The sequence below is a fragment of the Pristiophorus japonicus genome, chromosome 9 (genome assembly GCF_044704955.1).
Source record: "Pristiophorus japonicus isolate sPriJap1 chromosome 9, sPriJap1.hap1, whole genome shotgun sequence".
In the NCBI taxonomy this organism is placed as follows: domain Eukaryota; kingdom Metazoa; phylum Chordata; class Chondrichthyes; family Pristiophoridae; genus Pristiophorus; species Pristiophorus japonicus.
The window spans coordinates 153,697,879-153,719,289 of NC_091985.1; the positions used below are offsets into that span (position 1 = coordinate 153,697,879).

Below are 21,411 nucleotides of genomic sequence, written 5' to 3' on the forward strand. Positions count from 1 at the left end.
TACTGATGCCAGGCTAACTGGCCTAGATTTCCCTGTATTCTCTCTCCCTCCTTTTCTGAATAACGGGTTTATATTTGGTACATTCCAATGCTATCAGCTGTGGCTCAGTTAGTAGCACCCTTACTTCTGAGTCAGAAAGTTGTGGATTCATAATTCCACTCCAAAGACTTGAGCACAAACATTTAGGCTAACACTCCAGTGCAGTACTGAAGGAGTGCTGCACTGTTGGATATGCCGTTTTTTGGATGAGATGTTAAACCATGACACTATATCGAAGAAAAGTAGGAGAGATATCCCTGGTGTCCAGGCCAATGTTTACCCTTCAATCCACATCACTAAAACAGATTATCTGGCCATTATCACATTGTTGTTCGAGGGAGCTTGCTCCGTGCAAATTGGCTGCTGTGTTTCCTACATTACAACAGTGACTACACTTCAGAAAAGTACTTAATCAGATGTAAAGCACTTTGGGTCGTCTGGTGGTTGTGGACACTGCTATATAAATGAAAGTCTTTCTTTGAATCCACAGGGATTGTTCAAAAATCTAGCGAGTCCTAGAAGATCAACAACAACAACAACTTGTTGATATAGCGCCTTTAACGTAGTGAAACGTCCCAAGGCGCTTCACAGGAGTATTATGAGATAAAAAATTTTACACCGAGCCGTATAAGTAGAAATTAGCACAGGTGACCAGAAGCTTGGTCAAAGAGGTAGGTTTTAAGGAACATCTTGAAGGAGGAAAGAGAGGTAGAGAGGTGGCGAGGTTTAGGCAGGGAATTCCAGAGCTTGGGGCCCAGGCAACAGAAGGCAAGGCCACCAATGGTTGAGCAATTAGAATCATGGATGTTCAAGAGGGCAGAATTAGAGGACTGCAGACATCTTGGGGGGTTGTGGGGCTGGAGGAGATTACAGAGATAAGGAGGGATGAGGCCATGGAGGGATTTGAAAATAAGGATGAGAATTTTTAAATCGCGGCGTTGCTTAACCAGAAGCCAATGTAGGTCAGCAAGCACAGGAGTGATGGATGAGCAGAACTTGGTGTGAGGTTAGGACATGGGCAGCCGAGTTTTGGATCACCTCGAGTTCACGTAGGGTAGAATGTGGGAGGACAGCCAGCTGTGCGTTGGAATAGTCACGTCTAGAGGTAACAAAGACATGCAGCAGCAGATGAGCTGAGGCAAGGGCGGAGAGGGGCGCTGTTACTGAGGTGGAAGGCTTAGTTATGCCATGGATATATCAAAACCAATGCATCCATTGGGCCCAAGTTTCCACACGCGCCTAGAATAGTGCAGTCCCGACCTGAACGCCCGTTTCTCGCGCCACAAAGTGCGCCTAAAAAAATCCTCCGTATTCTCCACCTCCCTGCAGGTCCTCTGGCCCTCGGCGCAGCCAACACGAGCTGTGGGGGGGCGGAGCCAGGTCCCTGCGCTGAAAACAGTGCCGGGACCTCTGCACAAGCGCGCTACAGTGGGCCGAACTGTGTGGGAAGGGCCCGAAGCACGCAGCCCCTAGCCCTGGCCGAATGGCCTCACTGGGGCTGCGTGAATAAGGCTCCTCCCACGGCCAGCTCCTGCTTTCCCCCCACAACCAGACCCGACACCCGCTCCCCACCCCCCCCCCCCTCCGGACCAGACCCGACACCCACTCCTCCCCCCCCGCCTCCGGATTAGACCCGACACCCGCTCCCCACCCCCCCCCGCCTCTGGACCAGACCCGACACCCGCTCCCAGCCTCCCCCTGCCTCCGGACCAGACCCGACACCCGCTCTTCCGCCCCCGACTGGACCTGACCCGACCCACACTCCTGCCCCCCGACCCGACCCGACCCCCTCCCCACTGGACCCGACCTGACCTCCCCCCCTCCCTCTCCCTCCCTCTCTCTCCCTACCCCCCTCTCTCTCCCTCCCACCCCCTCTCTCTCCCTCCCCCCCCCTCTCTCTCCCTCTCTTCCCCCCCCGACCCGAACCGAACCTCCCCGACCCGACCCGACCCAACGCCACCTACCTGTAAATCTGGTGCTGGGGATGGGCCCTGCCCGAAGTCTCAGGCCGGCCCATTCAGCCTTTGGTCCCGAAAGGCCTGCCTGAAGCACTTTCACACAGGTTGGAAGATGGTTTATTTAATCTTTTCTTTGCTTATAAATGTTTATTCAGGTTGGATTTCTTTGTATAATATTTGTATAAGTATAAATAAGGATTTATTATAGAATTTAATGACTTCCCTTCCCCCCCCCCACCTCGTTTAGACGCCTAATTTGTAACCTGCGCCTGATTTTTTAATGTGTAGAACAGGTTTTTTCAGTTCTACAAAAATCTTCACTTGCTCCATTCTACTTTAGTTTGGAGTACGTTTTCACTGTGGAAACTTTTAAATCAGGCGTCAGTGGCCGGACACGCCCCCTTTTGAAGAAAAAATTCTGTTCCAAAGTAGAACTATTCTACCTGACTAGAACTGCAGAAAAAAAATGTGGAGAATTGCGATTTCTAAGATAGTCCGTTCTCCACCAGTTGCTCCTAAAAATCAGGCGCAAATCATGTGGAAACTTGGGCCCATAATCTCAGTAGCCACCTCTTTTAAAGCCCTAGCATGTAGTACATCAGATCCTGTGGAATTGTCAGCTTTTGGTGCCATTAATTTTTCCAGTACTATTTCTTTATTAATACTAATTTTTTTAAGTTCCTCATTCTCCCTAGACCCTTGGTTCTTCACTATTTCTGGAATATTTTTTGTGTCTTCTTCTGTGATGACAGATGAAAAGTATTTGTTTAAGGGTCCTGCCATTTCCTTATTCCCCACTATAATTTTTCCTGTCTCTGCTTGTAAAGGGCCTACATTTACTTTCACCAAAAATCTTCCTTTTTACATACCTATATGGGTAGAAGCTTTTACAATTTCTCTTTATGTCTCTTGCTTGTTTACGGTCATATTCTGTTTCTTTTCTTGATCAATTTCTTGGTCCTCTTTTGCAAAATTCTAATATCCTCCCAATCCTCAGGCTTACTACTCTTTTTGGCAACATTAGATTGAAAAATAATGGAGAAATAATGGTATTTCAATTCCTGATTTCAAAATAATTGATTAAAGCAGAATAAAATCTCTTCTTTTTCTTGATAGTTTTAATTCTTAGCTAAACCCCATCCAAACAATTCTTCATTTTCATTGTCATTTGTTATGTCTTACAAATTTGATTTATTTTTTTGAAGAAGTCACCAAGATTGTCGATTTAGACTTCCGAAATTGTTTTTGACAAGGTGCCACACAAGAGGCTGCTCTTATAAACCTTTGGTATTAGTGGTAATATATTGAGCTGGATTAGGAACTAGCTGAAAGGCCATAGGTAAGAAGTTGTTATAGATGGATTTGAATCTGTTTGGCGACCAGTCATCAATGGTGTCCCGCAGGGATTGGTATTGGGACCGTTGTCCTAGTTTTTATTAATGATCTAAATGTAGGTATTGACAGCACAATCTGCAAATTTGCAGATGATATTAAGATGTGCACAAGTGTTTGGACTGTAGACCACACTCTATTGCTACAGTTGGATCTTTAAGTGTTGAGAGATTGGGGTCATGACTGGAAAATTATGTTTAATTTTGAAACGTGCAGTGTTATGTTCAAAATACATACACCCGAGAGGGAAAATGTTAAAGAAGGTGGAGAAAGAAAGAGATCCGGGCATTTCTAGTGCATAGACCGCTAAAGATTCATGAGCAATGCCATGAAACAATAGCTAGTTAGCAATAGCGGTGCCAGCAGCAATGCTCAGATAGGTTCTGGGAGGCGGAGTGAGGCAAGTAGAAGCGGGTGTGTGAGTGGACAACTGGCGACCCGCAGTCGTGCTCTGGAGCCTGAAGAAGCAATCCAGCTGCTCCACATTAAGGCAAGTTAAAATTAAAATATCTTCTGTTTATGTTGGTGGCCTCCAGCAGTCCTTTTAAGGACCACTGGTTAGGCCGCAGTTGGAACCGGAAACACTGAACGGAGCATACCTGATGCATGCTCCACTTAGTTTCTGACCAATTTCAAGATGGGTTCTTAAACAGACCTTAGGCCCCAATGGCTGTTTTAGGTTCTCATCCTTATTTTCAAATCCCTCCATGGCCTCACCCCTCCCTATCTCTGTAATCTCCTCTAGTCCCACAATCCGCCAAGATGTCTGCGCTCCTCTAATTCTGCCCTCTTGTGCATCCATGATTATAATCGCTCAACCATTGATGGCCGTGCCTTCTGTTACCTCGGCCCTAAGCTCTGGAACTCCTTGCCTAAACCTCTCTGCCTCTCTACCTATCTTTCCGCCTTCAAGGCGCTCCTTAAAACCTACCTCTTTGACCAAGCTTTTGGTCACCTGCGTTAATTTCTACTTATGCAGCTTGGTGGCAAATTTTTCGTCTCATAATACTCGTGTGAAATGCCTTGGGATGTTTCACTACGTTAAAGGCGCAATATAAAAACAAGTTGCTGATGTTGTAAGGTGGCAGTCATGGACGCTTGCATGTCGCCTGAGTCAATATGGCATTGGACTTATTTCAGGCATCCTTGTGACACGAGACATAGTCCCATGAAATTGGAGCTTTGTTTGCCCCTCTTTCACGTCTGAGAAATGGGACAAATGAGGTCAAAGGGTTCATACCCCTTTTTTTAAATGCAAGGCATTTTAGCAGCATAAATTATTATGGATATCCTCTAAATAAACGGTAAAAAGTAATAAACAGTAATCTGTAATTTCATCATCACCATAGGCAGTCCCTCGAAATCGAGGAAGACTTACTTCCACTCTAAAAGTGATCTCAGGTGGCTGTTCAGTACAATGCGGGAATTACAGTCTCTAACAGGTGGGGTCGTTGAAGGAAAGGGTGGGTGGGGAGGCTGGTTTGGCGCACAATCCTTCCGGTGTCTGTGCTTGGTTTCTGCATGCTCTCGGTGACGAGACTCGAGATGCTCAGCGCCTTCCCAAATGCTCTTCCTTCATTTTGGGTTGTCTTGGGCCAGGGATTCCCAGGTGCCAGTGGGGATGTTACACTTAAACAAGGAGGCTTTGAGAGTACCCTTGAAGCGTTTCCTCTGCCCACCTGGGGCTCACATGCCATACCATATAGGAGTTTCAAGTAGAGCACTTGCTTAGGGACTCTCGTGTGGCCCGCCCACCGGAGCTGGTTCGAGTGTGGTCAGTGCTTCGATGCTGGGGGATGATGGCCTGAGTGAGAACACTGACGTTGGTGCATCTATCCTCCCAGTGGATTTGCAGGATCTTGCGGGGGCAGCGCTGGTGGTATTCTCCAGTGCTTTGAGGTTCTACTCTGTATAGTTCACATCTCTGAGCCATCTAGAAGGGCGGGTATCATTACTGCACTGTAGACCATAAGCTTGGTGCCAGATTTAAGGTTCTGGTCTTCAAACACTCTTCCAAAGGCTGCATTGGCACACTGGAGGTGGTGTTGGACCTCGTCATCGATGTCTGCTCTTGCTGATAGTAGGCTCCCGAGGTATGGAAAATGGTCCACGTTGTCAATTTACAATGTGCAGGAAAACTGAATACAGTAGCTGAATGTGTCCATGACTTAAAACAATCTTTTGCAAGTTATCTCGTTCAGTAGAGTGAAAAGATATGAAATTCAGAATTGTTACTCAGATCATACTAATATTGATTTGCTTAATTAATTAATTGATGCAGATATCGTTAGCCATTGGCTACAATGCTTCTGAGGTTCCTAATTCACCATTAGGAATCATGGGGGAACATTTTCCGGGAGATCAGCAGGCGCAGTCGGTGGTGGGTCAGGTGGAAAGTGCTTTTTTTTGACAGCGGGTCAGGACCACGCTGTCAACCCGCCGCCACCACCTTTATCAAATGTCGGGCCTGTCACTGCTGAACAGACCTGACATGCAGCGGCAGGGGAGGCAATTCAGGTCATTATGACCTTGTTAACAGAGGATTAAAAACAATTTTGAGCTCACCTGTAGAATTTACTAGTTCGTCAATAGGGTCCACGCTGCTCGAGGATCATGTCTGTTAAGCTGGGCGGAAGTTGAATGGCCATAGAATCATCTCATTACTAGACTTTATACCTCACCATTCACTGCAACTCACTAAGTCACTTCTGGCTCACAGGGTCTTAAAAGAAGTGGCTGCAGAGATATTGAATCTACCAAAATTCCCTGGAGAGTTCCCAGTGGATTGGAAAATCGCACATGTAGCACCCCTATTTAAAAAAGGAGGCAGACAGAAAGCAGTAAACTGTAGACCAATTAGCCTAACATTTGTCGTTGGGAAAATATTGGAGTCCATTATTAAGGAAGCAGTAGCAGGACATTTGGAAAAGGATAATACAGTCAAGCAGAGTCAACATGGTTTTATGAAAGGGAAATCATGTTTGACAAATTTACTGGAGTTCTTTGAGGATGTAACGAGCAGGGTGGATAAGGGGGAACCAGTGGATGTAGTGTATTTGGATTTCCAGTAGGCATTCGATAAGGTGCCACATAAAAGGCTACTGCACAAGATAAAAGCTCACAGGGTTGGGGGTAATATACTAGCGTGGATAGCAGATTGGCTAACTAACAGAAAACAGAGAGTTGGGATAAATGGGTCATTTTTCGGTTGGCAAATGGTAACTAGTGGGATGCCACAGGGATCGGTGCTGGGGCCTCAACTATTTACAATCTATATTAATGACTTGGATGAAGGGACCGAGTGTAATGTAGCCAAGTTTGTTGATGATACAAAGATGAGTGATAAAGCAAGTTGTGAGGAGGACACAAAAAATCAGCAAATGGATATAGACTGACTAAATGGGCAAACATTTGGCGGATGGAGTTTAATGTGGGAAAGTGCGCGGTTATCCACTTTGGCAGGAAAAATAAAAAAGCAATTATTATTTAAATGGAGACAAATTACAAAATGTTGCAGTAAAGAGGGACCTGGGGGTCCTTGTGCATGAAACACAAAAAGTTAGAATGCAGATAATCAGGAAGGCAAATGGAATGGTGGCATTTATTGCAAAGGGAATGGAGTATAAAAGCAGGGAGTCCTGCTACAACTGTACTGAGTATTAGTGAGGCCACACCTAGTGTACTGTGTACAGTTTGGTCACCTTATTTAAGGAGGGATATACTTGTATTGGAGGCAGTTCAGAGAAAGTTCACTAGGTTGATTCCTGAGAAGAAGGGGTTGACATGAAGATAGATTGAGTAGGTTGGGCCTATACTCATTGCTGTTTAGAAGAATGAGAGGTGATCTTATTGAAACATATAAGATATTGAGGGGGCTCGACAAGGTAGATGCAGAGAGAATGTTTCCCCTCGAGGGGGAATCTAAAACTAGGGGGCATAGTTTCAGAATAAGGGGTCGCCCATTTAAAACTGAGATGAGGAGGAATTTCTTCTCTCAGAGGGTTGTAAATCTGTGGAATTCTGTGCCGCAGAGAGCTGTGGAAGCTGGGTCATTGAATATATTTAAGGTGGAGATAGACAGATTTTTGAGAGTTAAAGGAGTAAAGGGTTATGGGGAGCGGGCAGGGAAGTGGAGCTGAGCCCAGGATCAGATCAGCCATGATCTTATTAAATGGTGGAGCAGGCTCGAGGGGCAAGATGGCCTACTCCTGCTCCTATTTCTTATGTTTCAAAGGTGCACACAAATCTGTACAAGAACACAAAGTGCTGAAAATAAAGATTTCAATGTTTGACAGCACAATAACAGAAACTTTACATGAACATTGGAGAAAACACACGTGCCTACCCCTTGTGTCTTGTTAGTTGGTATGCTTGAACTAGGATGAAGTTGAGTGTAAGGGGTGGCTATTGAGATGAGGAAGTGATAATGTAGATAGAGAGGGATGGGTGGAGCTGCATGGTAATTTGGTGTGAGTAAGGATGTGCAGGAGTAGGTTAGGGAAGGAAGAGTGATGGAGATGCGATGAGTGGCACAGCAGGATGCGGTTGAGCGTGGCTTTGCAGTAACGTTTTGCAAGCTACTGAGATCATTGAAAGATTTGTGCCACTGCAGCCTGGCCCTCCAGAACAAATCTCTACTTGTCTCCTACTCTGCAATGGACAATCAGGATGCGTTGGTCTCCTGGGGAAGTCTCTTCCGCCCATTGGAAGGGAAGAGACCTCCCTGTGTGTTGTGGAGGGAATCATGGGAAAGCCTGGGTGCAGCTATGCACCTCTGTCAGTGTTTCCAGCACCTCAATGCTGTAGAACACTGACAGCGCAACTGTCAAAATCAATTCGGACATGGTCCCTTTAAGGGACATCAAATGACGTCATCACACCCACTTCCTTTTAATTGGTCGGGAACCTTGCTGGACGGGCTTAACGAGCCCAATCAGGGGAAAGTTGTGTGGGAGGCCAGGATGGAGAGAGGAGCGGGTCAGACCCTGCTACCAACGTCACTCACCTCGTTCCCACCTTGGTAGGCGAAATCGCAGCCTTTGTGTCTGTCTTCACAAAAGACAGGAACGATGCAGACATTGTAGTTAAGGAGGAGGAGCTTGAAATGTTAGATGAGATAAACATAGTGAGAGAGGAAGTATTAAGGGGCTTAGCATCTTTGAAAGTAGCTAAATCGCCAGATCCAGATGAAATGCATCCCAGGCTGTTAAGAGAAGCAAGGGAGGAAATAGCAGAGCCTTTGACCATCATTTTTCAATCCTCTCTGACTACAGGTGTAGTGCCGGAGGACTAGGACTGTTAATGTACCGTTGTTCAAAAAGGGAGCAAGGGATAGACCAAGTAAATACAGACCAGTCATCCTAACCTCGGTGGTGGGAAAAGTGTTGCAAAAAATTCTGAGTGTCAGTATTAAGCGTCATTTGTAAAGTTACAGATTAATCAAGGACAGTCAGCATGGATTTGTTAAGGGAAGGTTGTGCCTAACTAACTTGATTGTATTTTTTGAGAAGGTAACAACAAAGGTCGATGAGACAGTGCATTTGATGTAGTCTACATAGATTTTAGAAAGGCATTTGACAAGGTTCCACATGGCAGACTGGTCACAAAAGTAAAAGCCCATGTGATCCAAGGGAAAGTGACAATTTGGATCCAAAATTGTGTCAGTGGAAGGAAGCAAAAGATAATGGTTGATGGGTGTTTTTGTGACTGGAAGGCTGTTTCCAGTGGGGTTCCGCAGGGCTCAGTACTAGGTCCCCTGCTTTTTGTGGTATACATCAATGATTTACACTTCAATGCAGGGGGCATGATTAAGAAGTTTACAGATGATACAAAAATTGGCCGTGTGGTTGATAGTGAGGAAAAATGCTGTAGACTGCAGGAGGATATCAATGAACTGGTCAGATGAGCTGAAAAGCTGCAAATGGATTTCTATCCAGAGAAGTGTGAGGTAATGCATTTGGGGAGTGCTAACAAGGCAAGGGAATACACAATAAATGGGAGGATACTGAGAATTGTAAAGGAACAGAGGGACCTTGGAGTGCATGTCCCTAGATCCCTGAAGGTAGCAGGACAGGTAGATAAAGTAGGTTAAGAAGACATATGGGATAGAATATAAGACCAAGAAGGTTATGCTAGAACTGTATAAAACACTAGTTAGGCCACAACTAGAGTACTGTGTGCCGTTCTGGTCACCACATTGCAGGAATGATGTGATAGCACTTAAGAGGGTACAGAGGAGATTTACAAGGATGTTGCCAGGACTGTAGAATTTTAGCTAAGAGTAAAGATTAGATAGAATCATAGAATGGTTACAGCATGGAAGAAGGCCATTCGACCCATCGAGCCCATGCCAACTTTGTGCAAGAGCACCTCAGCAAGTCCCACTCTGCCGCCCTTCCCCCATAACCCTTCAATTCTTTTACTTTTAGGTACTTGTCCAACTGCCTTTTGAAAGCCGTGATTGATCTGTCTCCACCATCACAATCACTAAGGAGGTGGTACTCAGTAAGATAATGGGACTAAAGGCAGATAAATCCCCTGGACCTGATGGCTTGCATCCGAGGGTCTTAAGAGAAGTCGCAGCAGGGATTGTGGATGCATTGGTATTAATTTACCAAAATTCCCTGGATTCTGGGGAGGTCCCAGCAGATTGGAAAACTGCAAATGTAACGTCCGTATTTAAAAAAGGAGGCAGACAAAAAGCAAGAAACTATAGACCAGTTAGCCTAACATCTGTGGTTGGGAAAATGTTGGAGTCCATTATTAAAGAAGCAGTAGCCGGACATTTGGAAAAGCAAAATTCAGTCAAGCAGTCAGCATGGATTTATGAAGAGGAAGTCATGTTTGACAAATTTTCTGGAGTTCTTTGAGGATATAACGAACAGGGTGGATATAGGGGAACCAGTGGATGTGGTGTATTTGAATTTGCAGAAGGCATTTGACAATGTGCCTCATAAAAGGTTACTGCACATGATAAAAGTTCACAGGGTTGGGGGTAATATATTAGCATGGATAGAGGATTGGCTAACCAACAGAAAACAGAGAGTAGAGATAAATGGTTCATTTTCTGGTTGGCAACCGGTAACTAGTGGGGTGCAACAGGGATCAGTGCTGGGACCCCAACTATTTACAATCTATATTAATGACTTGGAAGAAGGGACTGAGTGTAACGTAGTCAAGTTTGCCGACGATACAAAGATGGGAGGAAAAGCAATGTGTGAGGAGGACACACAAAATATGCAAAAGGACAATGAAGTATAATGTTGGAAAGTGTGAGGTCATGCACTTTGTCAGAAAAAAAATCAAAGAGCAAGTTATTATTTAAATGGAGAAAGATTGCAAAGTGCCGCAGTACAGCGGGACCTGGGGGTACTTGTGCATGAAACACAAAAGGATAGTATGCAGGTACAGCAAGTGATCAGGAAGGCCAATGGTATCTTGGCCTTTATTGCAAAGGGATGGACTATAAAAGCAGGAAAGTCTTGCTAAAGTTATATAAGGTATTGGTGAGGCCACACCTGGAATACTGCATGCAATTTTGGTTTCCATATTTACGAAAGGATATACTTGCTTTGGAGGCAGTTCAGAGAAGGTTCACTAGGTTGATTCCGGGAATGAGGGGGTTGACTTATGAGGAAAGGTTGAGTCGGTTGGGCCTCTACTCAGTGGAATTCAGAAGAATGAGAAGTGATCTTATCGAAACGTATAAGATTATGTGGGGGCTTGACAAGGTGGATGCAGAGAGGATGTTTTCACTGATGGGGGAGACTAGAACTAGAGGGCAGGATCTTAGAATAAGGGGCTGCCCATTTAAAACAGAGATGAAGAGAAATTTCTTCTCTCAGAGGGTTGTAAATCTGTGGAATTCCCTGCCTTAGAGAGCTGTGGAAGCTGGGACATTGGATAAATTTAAGACAGAAATAGATAGTTTCTTTAATGATAAGGGGTTATGGGGAGCGGGCGGGGAAGTGGAGCTGAGTCCATGATCAGATCAGCCATGATCTTATTGAATGGCGGAGCAGGCTCGAGGGGCCATATGGCCTACTCCTGTTCCCATTTCTTATGTCCTTATGTTCTTATGTTCTTATCCTTTCAGGCAGTGCATTCCAGATCCTAACCAGTCGCTGTGTAAAAACCTTTATCCTCATGTCGCCTTTGGTTCTTTTGCCAATCACCTTAAATCTGTGACCTCTGGTTTTCAACCCTTCTGCCAGTGGGAACAGTTTCTCTCTATCTACTCTGTCCCGTAAGCTTTTTTAATTGCTTTCTCAACCTGTCCTGCCACCTTCAATGATTTGTGCACTTATACCCCGAGGTCTCTCTGTTCATGTATCCCCTTTAGAATTGTACCCTTTAGCTTATATTGTCTCTCCTCATTCTTTCTACCAAAATGCATTACTTCACACTTTTCTGCGTTAAATTTCATCTGCCACGTGCCCCGCCCATTCCATCAGCCTGTCGATCTCCTCCTGAAATCTATCACTATACTCCTTGCTGTTCACTGTACTTCCAAGTTTTGTGTCATCTGAAAATTTTGAAATTGTGCTCTGTACACCCACATCCAAATCATTAATATATATCAAGAAAAGCAGTGGTCCTATAACCGACCCCTGGGGAACCATAGTATACCTTCCTCCAGGCCGAAAAACAACTGTTCACCACTTCTCTCGATTTCCTGTCACTTAGCCAATTTCATATCCAGCATATCCATGCTGTCACTGTCCCTTTTATTCCATGGGCTTCAACTTTGCTGGTAAGCCGACTATCGAACGCCTTTTGGAAATGCATTGACATCACGTCAACCACATTGTTACCTCATCAAAAAACTCGATCAGATCGGTTAAGCACGGTTTGCCTTTCACAAATTTGTGCTGGCTTTTCTTAATTAATCCACACTTGTCCAAGTGACTGTTAATTTTGTCCCTGATTATTGTTTCTAAAAGCTGGGTTTATTTTCTTTGGAATAGAGCAGGCTCAGGTGAGACCTGATTGAGATTAATAAAATTATGAGGGGCCTGGATAGAGTGGCGAGGAAGGACCTGTTTCCCCTAGCAGAGGTCAATAACAAGGGGCATAGATTTAAAGTAATTGGTAGAAGGATTAGAGGGGTGCTGAGGAGAACCTTTTTCACCCAGATGGTGGTGGGGGCCTGGAACTCACTGCCTGAAAGGGTGATAGAGGTAGAAACTCTCACCACATATAATAAAATGCTTTGATATGCACTTGAAGTGCAGTAACCTATAAGGCTACACACAACAACTGGAAAGTGGGATTAGGCTAGGTAGCACTTTTCAGCCGGCACAGACATGATGGATTGAATGTCCTCCTTCTGTGCCGTAAATTTCTATGATTCTACACCTCTGTGAAGCAGTGGTGATATTTTTCTACATTACTTTTAAAGGTGCTATATAAGTACAAATTTTTGTCTCAAGATAAATCTGCAAAAGTAAGTAACTTTAATGGTGATATTGTTTATCCTTTGGGATAATACATGAAGATTCCCAACCACCCATTTTCTCATGATTACAGCCTTTTTAATGCTAAGTCAATGTGAATTAACCCTTTGTAAACTGAGGCTGACATTATATCATCCACATTAAATTAAACCAAAAATCTCTTCTAGGTCAAATAGTTAAAAAATTTCAACATGTTAATGTATCTTATAGTCTCTTGAACACTCTTAGTTCAAACTAACTCTATTTATTTGGGAGATCTCAGACAGCCATGTGCAGCTTAAAATGGAGTTCCTTATCAGACAAGCAGCTTTCTTAAATACAGATCCAGGGCTCTAGACCTCCTAGCTAGGGGACACAATACATTATATCGTTATACCTTTCCTTTCATAAGAAACAAATTAGATTACAGAGAGCTTCAATATAAACTGGTAATTAACTTCTTATGAATACATGTAGTAAACAACTTATCATCATAGGCAGTCCCTCGAAACGAAGATGACTTGCTTCCACGCCGAAAAGGGATGAGTTCACAGGTGTTTCAATGAAGGGCCTGATATTCCAGGTCCCGAACTATATCCTGAAGGGTGGAAGATGCCTGTGCGTGGATTTTTTTAACGTGTGGTGGCCGTTACACACCAGCCACCACATGGGCGTGACAGAGCTAGGTCTTGGTCCAGTGGCAAGGATTAACCAAGGCGACTGGAGACCAGCTCTGCTGCATGGACCTAGAGCATACACATATTGCAATGTGGGCTGGCCCGTGTTGCCCCTGGGCCCTCGCCTCTTCTGGGCCCCGAACTCTCGCCTCTCCTGGGCCCCGATCACATTCCTCTATGAACTCCTGCCGCTCCTTCGTCATTCACACTCACTCTCTCACTCTCACTCTCACGCTCACGCTCGCTCACACCTACAAACAACTACAAGTTGTAGTAAACAACTACAAGTTTAATAAACAATAAAAACTTTGTCTTCTTGATTCTTTATCCAAGCGTCCAGCGTCATTTCTTATTTCTGTACATAGTGTTCCAGGTATTTTGGTGTTATGCGGATTCTGTTGCTTCGCCTCAAACTCGTTGTTTCAGTGGCATTCGGTGCATTGACCGCTTTAGTCCCGTTATCAGTGCTCTGAGGGGAAATATCAGGCAACATATCCCTATTTTCGCTTGTCGTCATTGAAGTGCTGTTTTGCGGTTTAATTGGCTATGTTGGCAGTGGATCGTGTGTGGGTGTCACTGAGATCTCTGGAGTTTCGATGAATGTCTCAGCTTTCTTTCTCAGATGTTTCCTATTTCGGCAATATTCACGGCCATCTTCTATAATGACCTGATATGACCGATTGCTGACTTGTTTCTGAACCTGAGCTTTTTGCCACACTTTGCTGTCTCTCATTTGTTTGAGTCTCACCGTTTCTCCTTCCTGCAGTGTAGGAAGTGCTGTAGAATCTCTGTTGTAGTAGTGTGCTTGTTTGTCATTGTTGATGATGACGTTGTGTATGATTCTTGATTTGAGTAGTTCATTTGCAATTGGAATGTTTGACTTTGCGTGGCAACCAAGTAAGCGTTGTGCTGGCAAACTATCAAGGCCTTTAGTTGGTGTGTTTCGCCAGATGAGAAGGTTCCTGTAGGCTTCCTTTGGACGAACACCTCCGACCTGAGAATATTTTGCGAAAATATCTGGTGATCACGGAGGTGCCTTCGATTCCGGTCGGAGGCCTTCATTCGATGCGCAGTGTATGGGGAGAGGACTTCCCTGTACGTACGGAAATGCTGGAGTCACGTGGGCCTGGACCACCAATCACTGTCTAATATTCTCATTGATATAATAATGGGAACTCTGATTTACGAATTCCCATTACTATCAATGAGAAAACCCTCCTAAAACAAGAAACATAACATATTTAAATTTAATTGAAATTAAAGTTAATTCAATGTTTTATAAAACATTTTTTTTTTGGAATTTTTTTTTAATGTGTTTTAATAGGCTTTAAAATAAACTTACCTTAATGGACAGGGTTTTTAACATAAAAATGTATGATTAAATTTAATATTTATATGTTTTAAACTCTTACGCTGGTAAAAGCAAGCTATATGCCTACTTTTACCAGGCATAGAAGTTTAAAGGACATTTGTTGGGTACGAGTTGGGAAAATAGCCCAATCTCTCCCGAGCGAATGTCCTTGTCCCAGGGATGCGGCGCATGTGCGTTGCACCCTGAAAACCGGCTTTTGCGAGGCCTCACTGGGTCTGTGTGCACTTCGTACGGACACGGCAAGGCCGGAATTTTCGGGCACACTAATTATTTGTATGTTTTGAAAATGATGTGGACTTGACAGCACAACTGTTTCACATTCTATGATTTAACTCCTCATTGAAAATTGCCTCTCAGCTTTCTGCTTAAGGTAAGCTTATGAAGTCTTGGAGAGAAGTGTCCCTGATTTTCTGATTGCTTGTTCTAATACTACTTTTTGTTGGCTTGTCCTTCCTGTAGGACTTGGTGTAGGTGGAGTGATCCTTGTTGCTTTATTTCTGGATCAGCTCGATAAGCAGCAAGTGAAGGAGTTCAGAGAGAGGAAAATAAAGCTATTTACTGTCCTTGTGGCTACCTTTACACAGCTAAAGGACAAGCGCCAATGTCTACTCATTGTCATGACAATGTACAGTGGGTTTGAACAGGGCTTCCTTGCAGGTGATTATACAAAGGTAAGAGCCGTAAATGCACTTGTAATAATAAAATTAAGTATCCTAACTAACTGCATTGACATTATGGTACACCAGGACTCATTTTATATTTATAGAAGACCTTTAAATTGCACAATCATAAAAAAATCACTAATTTACAAAAGCATTTTTAAAATTCAAATTACAGGTTCTTTAATAATGTCACATTCATTTTAAAGTGGCAGTGTGCCTGTATTGGTGAATTTTTGTGTTGGCACAAATTCTGCAGCACTCTGCTTCTAAATCTCAGTTTGAATACTGCCTAGTAAGGGGTAATTTTTCTACACTCACTAAGATTAGTAAAAAAAAGTTGTCATAAGTATAAACAAAGGAAACATAGGGGCTGAAATTGATGTCCTTACCGCTCAATGCCGCCGACATTCCTCCTCGAGTTGCGCCCAGTGGCAGTTTCGATTTGGGCTGGAGCGGACGGGAGAGAGAACCGTTGGGAACCGCCCGCTGACGTCAGCGGATAGCCAAGTGGCGTAAGTGAACTCCCGACCGCCGAGATGCCAGATTGGTGCAGGCGAGAGTCTGCGCCAGAACGGGGGTGGACTGCTTCGAGGAGGCTGGTCTGTCCCCGACGGTAAGTATGAAGAGCTGAAAAAAAAGGTTAGCAAACAATTTAAAAACATTTTCTGTACAGCGACTTACCTTGATGGGGTCCCCTGAAGGTCTTCCGATGTTTTTAAAACATTTTTTTGATGCTTTTTATTTGCGGGACTTCGACCCTCCGTGGGCCTGACTCCATCCTCGGTGGCATTTGGGTCGCAAGCGCCTTTGCCGCCGAGAATGAGAGCTCCCGCCTGCTCCCGCCCAGATTGACGGCGTAAGTCCTTCTTTTGCTGCCGGCCGCATTTTCGAGGACCTTTTTGCCGTAAAACCCTGCCCAGAGTACTGTCAGGTATCTCAGCAGCCATCGGCGGTCCTTTGGGCAGTTGGGCAGCCCTTGCCCTTCACCAATTTCGGCCCCATAATTTATACTTAGGCTGAATTTTAGAACATAAGAACAAGAATTAAGAGCAGGGTAGGCCATTTGGTTTCTCGAGCCTGCTCCGCCATTCAATAAGATCCTGGCTGATCTGATCTTGGCCTCAACTCCACTTCCCTGCCCGCTCCCCATAACCCTTGACTCCTTTATCGCTCAAACATCTAAGGTTTATCTCCATCTTAAATATTTTCAATGACTCAGCCACCACAGCTCTCTGTGGTAGAGAATTCCAAAGATTCACGATGCTCTGAGAGAAGAAATTCCTCCTCATCACCGTTTTAAATGGGAGAACCCTTATTCTGAAACTATGTCTCCTAGTTCTAGATTCCCCCATGAGGGGAAACATCCTCTCTGCATCTACCCTGTCTAGCCCCCTCAGAATAAGATCACCTCTCATTCTTCTAAACTCCATTGTGTATAGACCCAATCTGCTCAACCTTTTTTCATAAGACAAGCCCATCACCTCAGGAATCAACCTCATGAACCTTCTCTGAACTGCCTCCAATGCAAGTATATCCCTCCTTAAATAAGGAGGCCAAAACTGTACACTATGCTCCAGATGTGGTCTCACCAATGTCCTGTACAGTTGTAGCAGGACTTCTTTCTTTTATACTCTATCCCCCTTGCAATAAGGGCCAACATTCCATTTGCCTTCCTGATTACTTGCTGTACCTGCATGCCAACTTTTTGTGTTTCATGTACAAGGACCTCCAGATCCCTCTGTACAACAGCATTTTGTAATCTCTCCCCATTTAAATAATAATTTGCTTTTTTATTTTTCCTACCAAAGTGGATAACCTCACATTTTCCCCACATTATACTCCATCTGCCAAATGTTTGCCCACTCACTTAACCTATCTATATCCCTTTGCAGATTCTTTGTGTCCTCACAACTTGGTATCCCACTCATCTTTGTATCATCAGCAAATTTGGCTACATTACACTAGGTCCCTTCATCCAAGTCATTAATATAGATTGTAATTAGTTGAGTACTGAGGAGCGTATACCTAGTAAAACAATTACCCCAATATTTACAGGGAGGCTGCGAGGGGATGGGGGAGGCCGAAAATGGTCTAAGAACCCAGCAAGCCAAGGAAACGGAGGTCCTGGTGAATTTAACCTCATGGTCATTTCCCACCCAATAGCCGGCCAATTCGGCCAGCTGCCGAGTGGGAAAAGCAGTGGGAAGGGGGAAGATCAGCAATAGGAGCTGGAGGCGGGGAAAGAGAAGCCATTGCTTGGGGGCGAGTTTTGTTGAGGTTTCTGTGTCAATGTAGTCTTTGGGCTAGAAATTCCATATCGTTCCGGTTGGGGCGTTATCTTTTGAAAAGTTGTAAGTTTGGCAGCAAGCGCTAATCAAACTCCACGCCTGCGAAATTGAGTCCCTCTGCTGAAAGAATGCAGGGAGCACTAAATCAGGCACTAATGGCATAGGTGAGTGGCGTTAGGCTCCAAGCGGTAATGAAAATTAGGTATTGTGTAATCGGAAGTGAACATTGGCGAAGGCACCTTCCAGCCATTAAAGGGGAGGGTCACTGGAGTCTGCACACCAGCCCCCAATGATTCGGGGAGTGCAGAACAGTGATATGCTTTTGGATGAAATGCGAAGGCCTTTGACAATCCGTACTCTCTGGCATGCTTAAATAACCTTTGGAATGGAAGTACTGGGGTGCATCCTTTTAAGTAGCACCCCACCAGCTGCCAGCTGGCTTGTTCACACCTCCGCTCCCTCTCATTGTCAGCATGAGGCGGTAAGGTGGGGGTCGCTACTGAAATTTGCAGATTGGGTGCCCCCCATAGCACGCTCGCTGATGTCATGATCTGCATGGTGAAAGGTGCCGAGGCGCTAACTGTTATCGTTGGCGCTACGGAGATTCGCTGTGGCACGCTTAAATTACCTTTGGAATGGATGTACTGGGGTGCATCCCTTTAAGTAGCGCCCCACCAGATGATGGGGCAGGAACTTGAGCTGGGGGATAGGGCAGAAACTTGGGCTGGGTGATGGTGCAGGAACTTGGGCAGTCAAATCCTTTCAAAATCTTAAAGACATCTATCAGGTCACCCCTCAGCCTTTTCTTTTCCAGAGTCACTATTCCTATCTATCAGCTCAGCAGTGACGATGGGGCCGAATGAATGCACTCCATAATTGTTGGTTCTGAACTAGCTTGGCAACTTTAGTCATCTACATCCCTGTCTGTGATAAATCACTCTTGACATTTTCTATCCAGTGCTTCCTTCGTCTAGTTCAAGCGAATAGCATAGATGCATTTCAGGGGAAGCTAGATAAGCGCTTGAGCAAGAAGGAAATGCTCAAAATTTTGTGTAATAACCTTTTGTGATGGAGTATGCTTGACAAGACAGAGTGGAGGGATGTGAACTACAGGATGGAGGTGAATCTGCAACTGTGCTGATCTTTCCTGCTCTGGTTAGGTCATTAAATCGCTTACTGCACTGGATCCAAGTACAAGGAACAATATTCCTGTTATTGACCACCTCAGCCATCACTAAGCATGCCTTCTTCATGATAGAAAACATAGAAAATAGGTGCAGGAGTAGGCCATTCGACCTTTCGAGCCTGCGCCACCATTCAATAAGATCATGGCTGATCACTCCCTCAGTACCCCTTTCCTGCTTTCTCTCCATACTCTTTGATCCCCTTAGCCGTAAGGGCCATATCTAACTCCCTCTTGAATATATCCAATGAACTGGCATCAACAACTCTCTGCGGCAGGGAATTCCACAGGTTAACAACTCTCTGAGTGAAGAAGTGTCTCCTCATCTCAGTCCTAAATCTTTATCCTCAGACTATGTCCCCTGGTTCTGGACTTCCCCAACATCGGGAACATTCTTCCCGCATCTAACCTGTCCAGTCCCGTCAGCTAATGTAACGCCTCTGTTTAAAAAAGGGGGCAGGCAAAAGGCAGGTAACTATAGGCCGGTTAGTTTGACATCTGTAGTGGGGAAAATGCTTGAAACTATCATTAAGGAAGAAATAGCGGGACATCTAGATAGGAATAGTGCAATCAAGCAAACACAGCATGGATTCATGAAGGGGAAATCATGTTTAACTAACTTACTGGAATTCTTTGAGGATATAACGAGCATGGTGGATAGAGGTGTACCGATGGATGTGGTGTATTTAGATTTCCAAAAGGCATTCGATAAGGTGCCACACAAAAGGTTACTGCAGAAGATAAAGTACGCGGAGTCAGTGGAAATGTATTAGCATGGATAGAGAATTGGCTGGCGAACAGAAAGCAGAGAGTCGGGATAAATGGGTCCTTTTCCGGTTGGAAATCAGTGGTTAGTGGTGTGCCACAGGGATCAGTGCTGGGACCACAACTGTTTACAATATACATAGACGACCTAGAAGAGGGGACAGAGTGTAGTGCAACAAAATTTGCAGATGACACTAAGATTAGTGGGAAAGCGGGTTGTGTAGAGGACTCAGAGAGGCTGCAAGGAGATTTGGATAGGTTAAGCGAATGGGCTAAGGTTTGGCAGATGGAATACAATGTCGGAAAGTGTGAGGTCAGCCACCTTGGGAAAAAAAACAGTAAAAGGGAATATTATTTGAATGGGGAGAAATTACAACATGCTGTGGTGCAGAGGGACCTGGGGGTCCTTGTGCATGAATCCCAAAAGGTTAGTTTGCAGGTGCAGCAGGTAATCAGGAAGGCGAATGGAATGTTGGCCCTCATTGCGAGAGGGATGGAGTACAAAAGCAGGGAGGTGTTGCTGCAACTGTATAAGGTATTGGTAAGGCCGCACCTGGAGTACTGCGTGCAGTTTTGATCACCTTACTTAAGGAAGGATATACTAGCTTTGGAAGAGGTACAGAGACGATTCACTCGGCTGATTCCAGAAATGAGGGGGTTACCTTATGATGATAGATTGAGTAGACTGGGTCTTTACTCGTTGGAGTTCAGAAGGATGAGGGGTGATCTTATAGAAACATTTAAAATCATGAAAGGGATAGACAAGATAGAGGCAGAGAGGTTGTTTCCACTGGTAGGGGAGTCTAGAACTAGGGGGCACAGCCTCAAAATACGGAGGAGCCAATTTAAAACCGAGTTGAGAAAGAATTTCTTCTCCCAGAGGGTTGTGAATCTGGAATTCTCTGCCCAAGGAAGCAGTTGAGGCTAGCTCATTGAATGTTTTCAAGTCAAAGATAGATAGACTTTTAACCAATAAGGGAATTAAGGGTTACGGGGAGAGGGCGGGTAAGTGGAGCTGAGTCCACGACCAGATCAGCCATGATCTTATTGAATGGCGGAGCAGGCTCGAGGGGCTAGATGGCTACTCCTGTTCCTAATTCTTATGTTCTTATCTTCTTATCTTCTACGTTTCTATGAGATTCCCTCTCATCCTTCTAACCTCCAGTGAATAAAGGCCCAGTTGATCCAGTCTCTCCTCATATGACAGTCCAGCCATCCCTGGAATCAGTGGTGAACCTTCGCTGCACTCCCTCAATCGCAGCAGCATTCTTCTTGCCGTTGTTGAGGAATGTTTCCTCCTTCCTGCTCTTTACTGCATCCAGCTGTACATAAAGTGATACTTCATTGAAACGGGACGCAGCCTTTAACCGTCCTGACTCCATGTTCGAACCTTTTGGTGTCTTTACAAATCCTTCTAACCCCTTCTAATTCCATCTTAGAATTGGCCCTTAAAATCGTCGAGTTGAGATTGTGTCATGTGAGTTGACGCACACACACATTGGAGCTGCGAAACCAGAAGTAAAAAGATAATGAGGTATCCATGTTGAAATTGGACATTCCCATGTGCCTGAATATCTGCCGGAATTCATGCCCAGTATTGCCCCCCCCAATGATTAGAACTCGCCTCTGCATTATTATTGT

The 21,411-nt window shown here is 44.7% G+C and overlaps 1 protein-coding gene across 2 annotated transcripts in view; it reads left to right on the forward strand.

Annotated features, from left to right (window-relative positions):
• Window positions 1-21,411, forward strand: part of unc93a (unc-93 homolog A) — a 134,017-nt gene that overhangs the window by 88,285 nt on the left and 24,321 nt on the right. For both annotated transcript variants that reach the window (XM_070889977.1, XM_070889978.1), the window contains one exon: window positions 15,332-15,543. In XM_070889977.1, coding sequence (XP_070746078.1) covers window positions 15,332-15,543 — 212 coding nt within the window. The remainder of the gene's footprint in view (window positions 1-15,331; window positions 15,544-21,411) is intronic.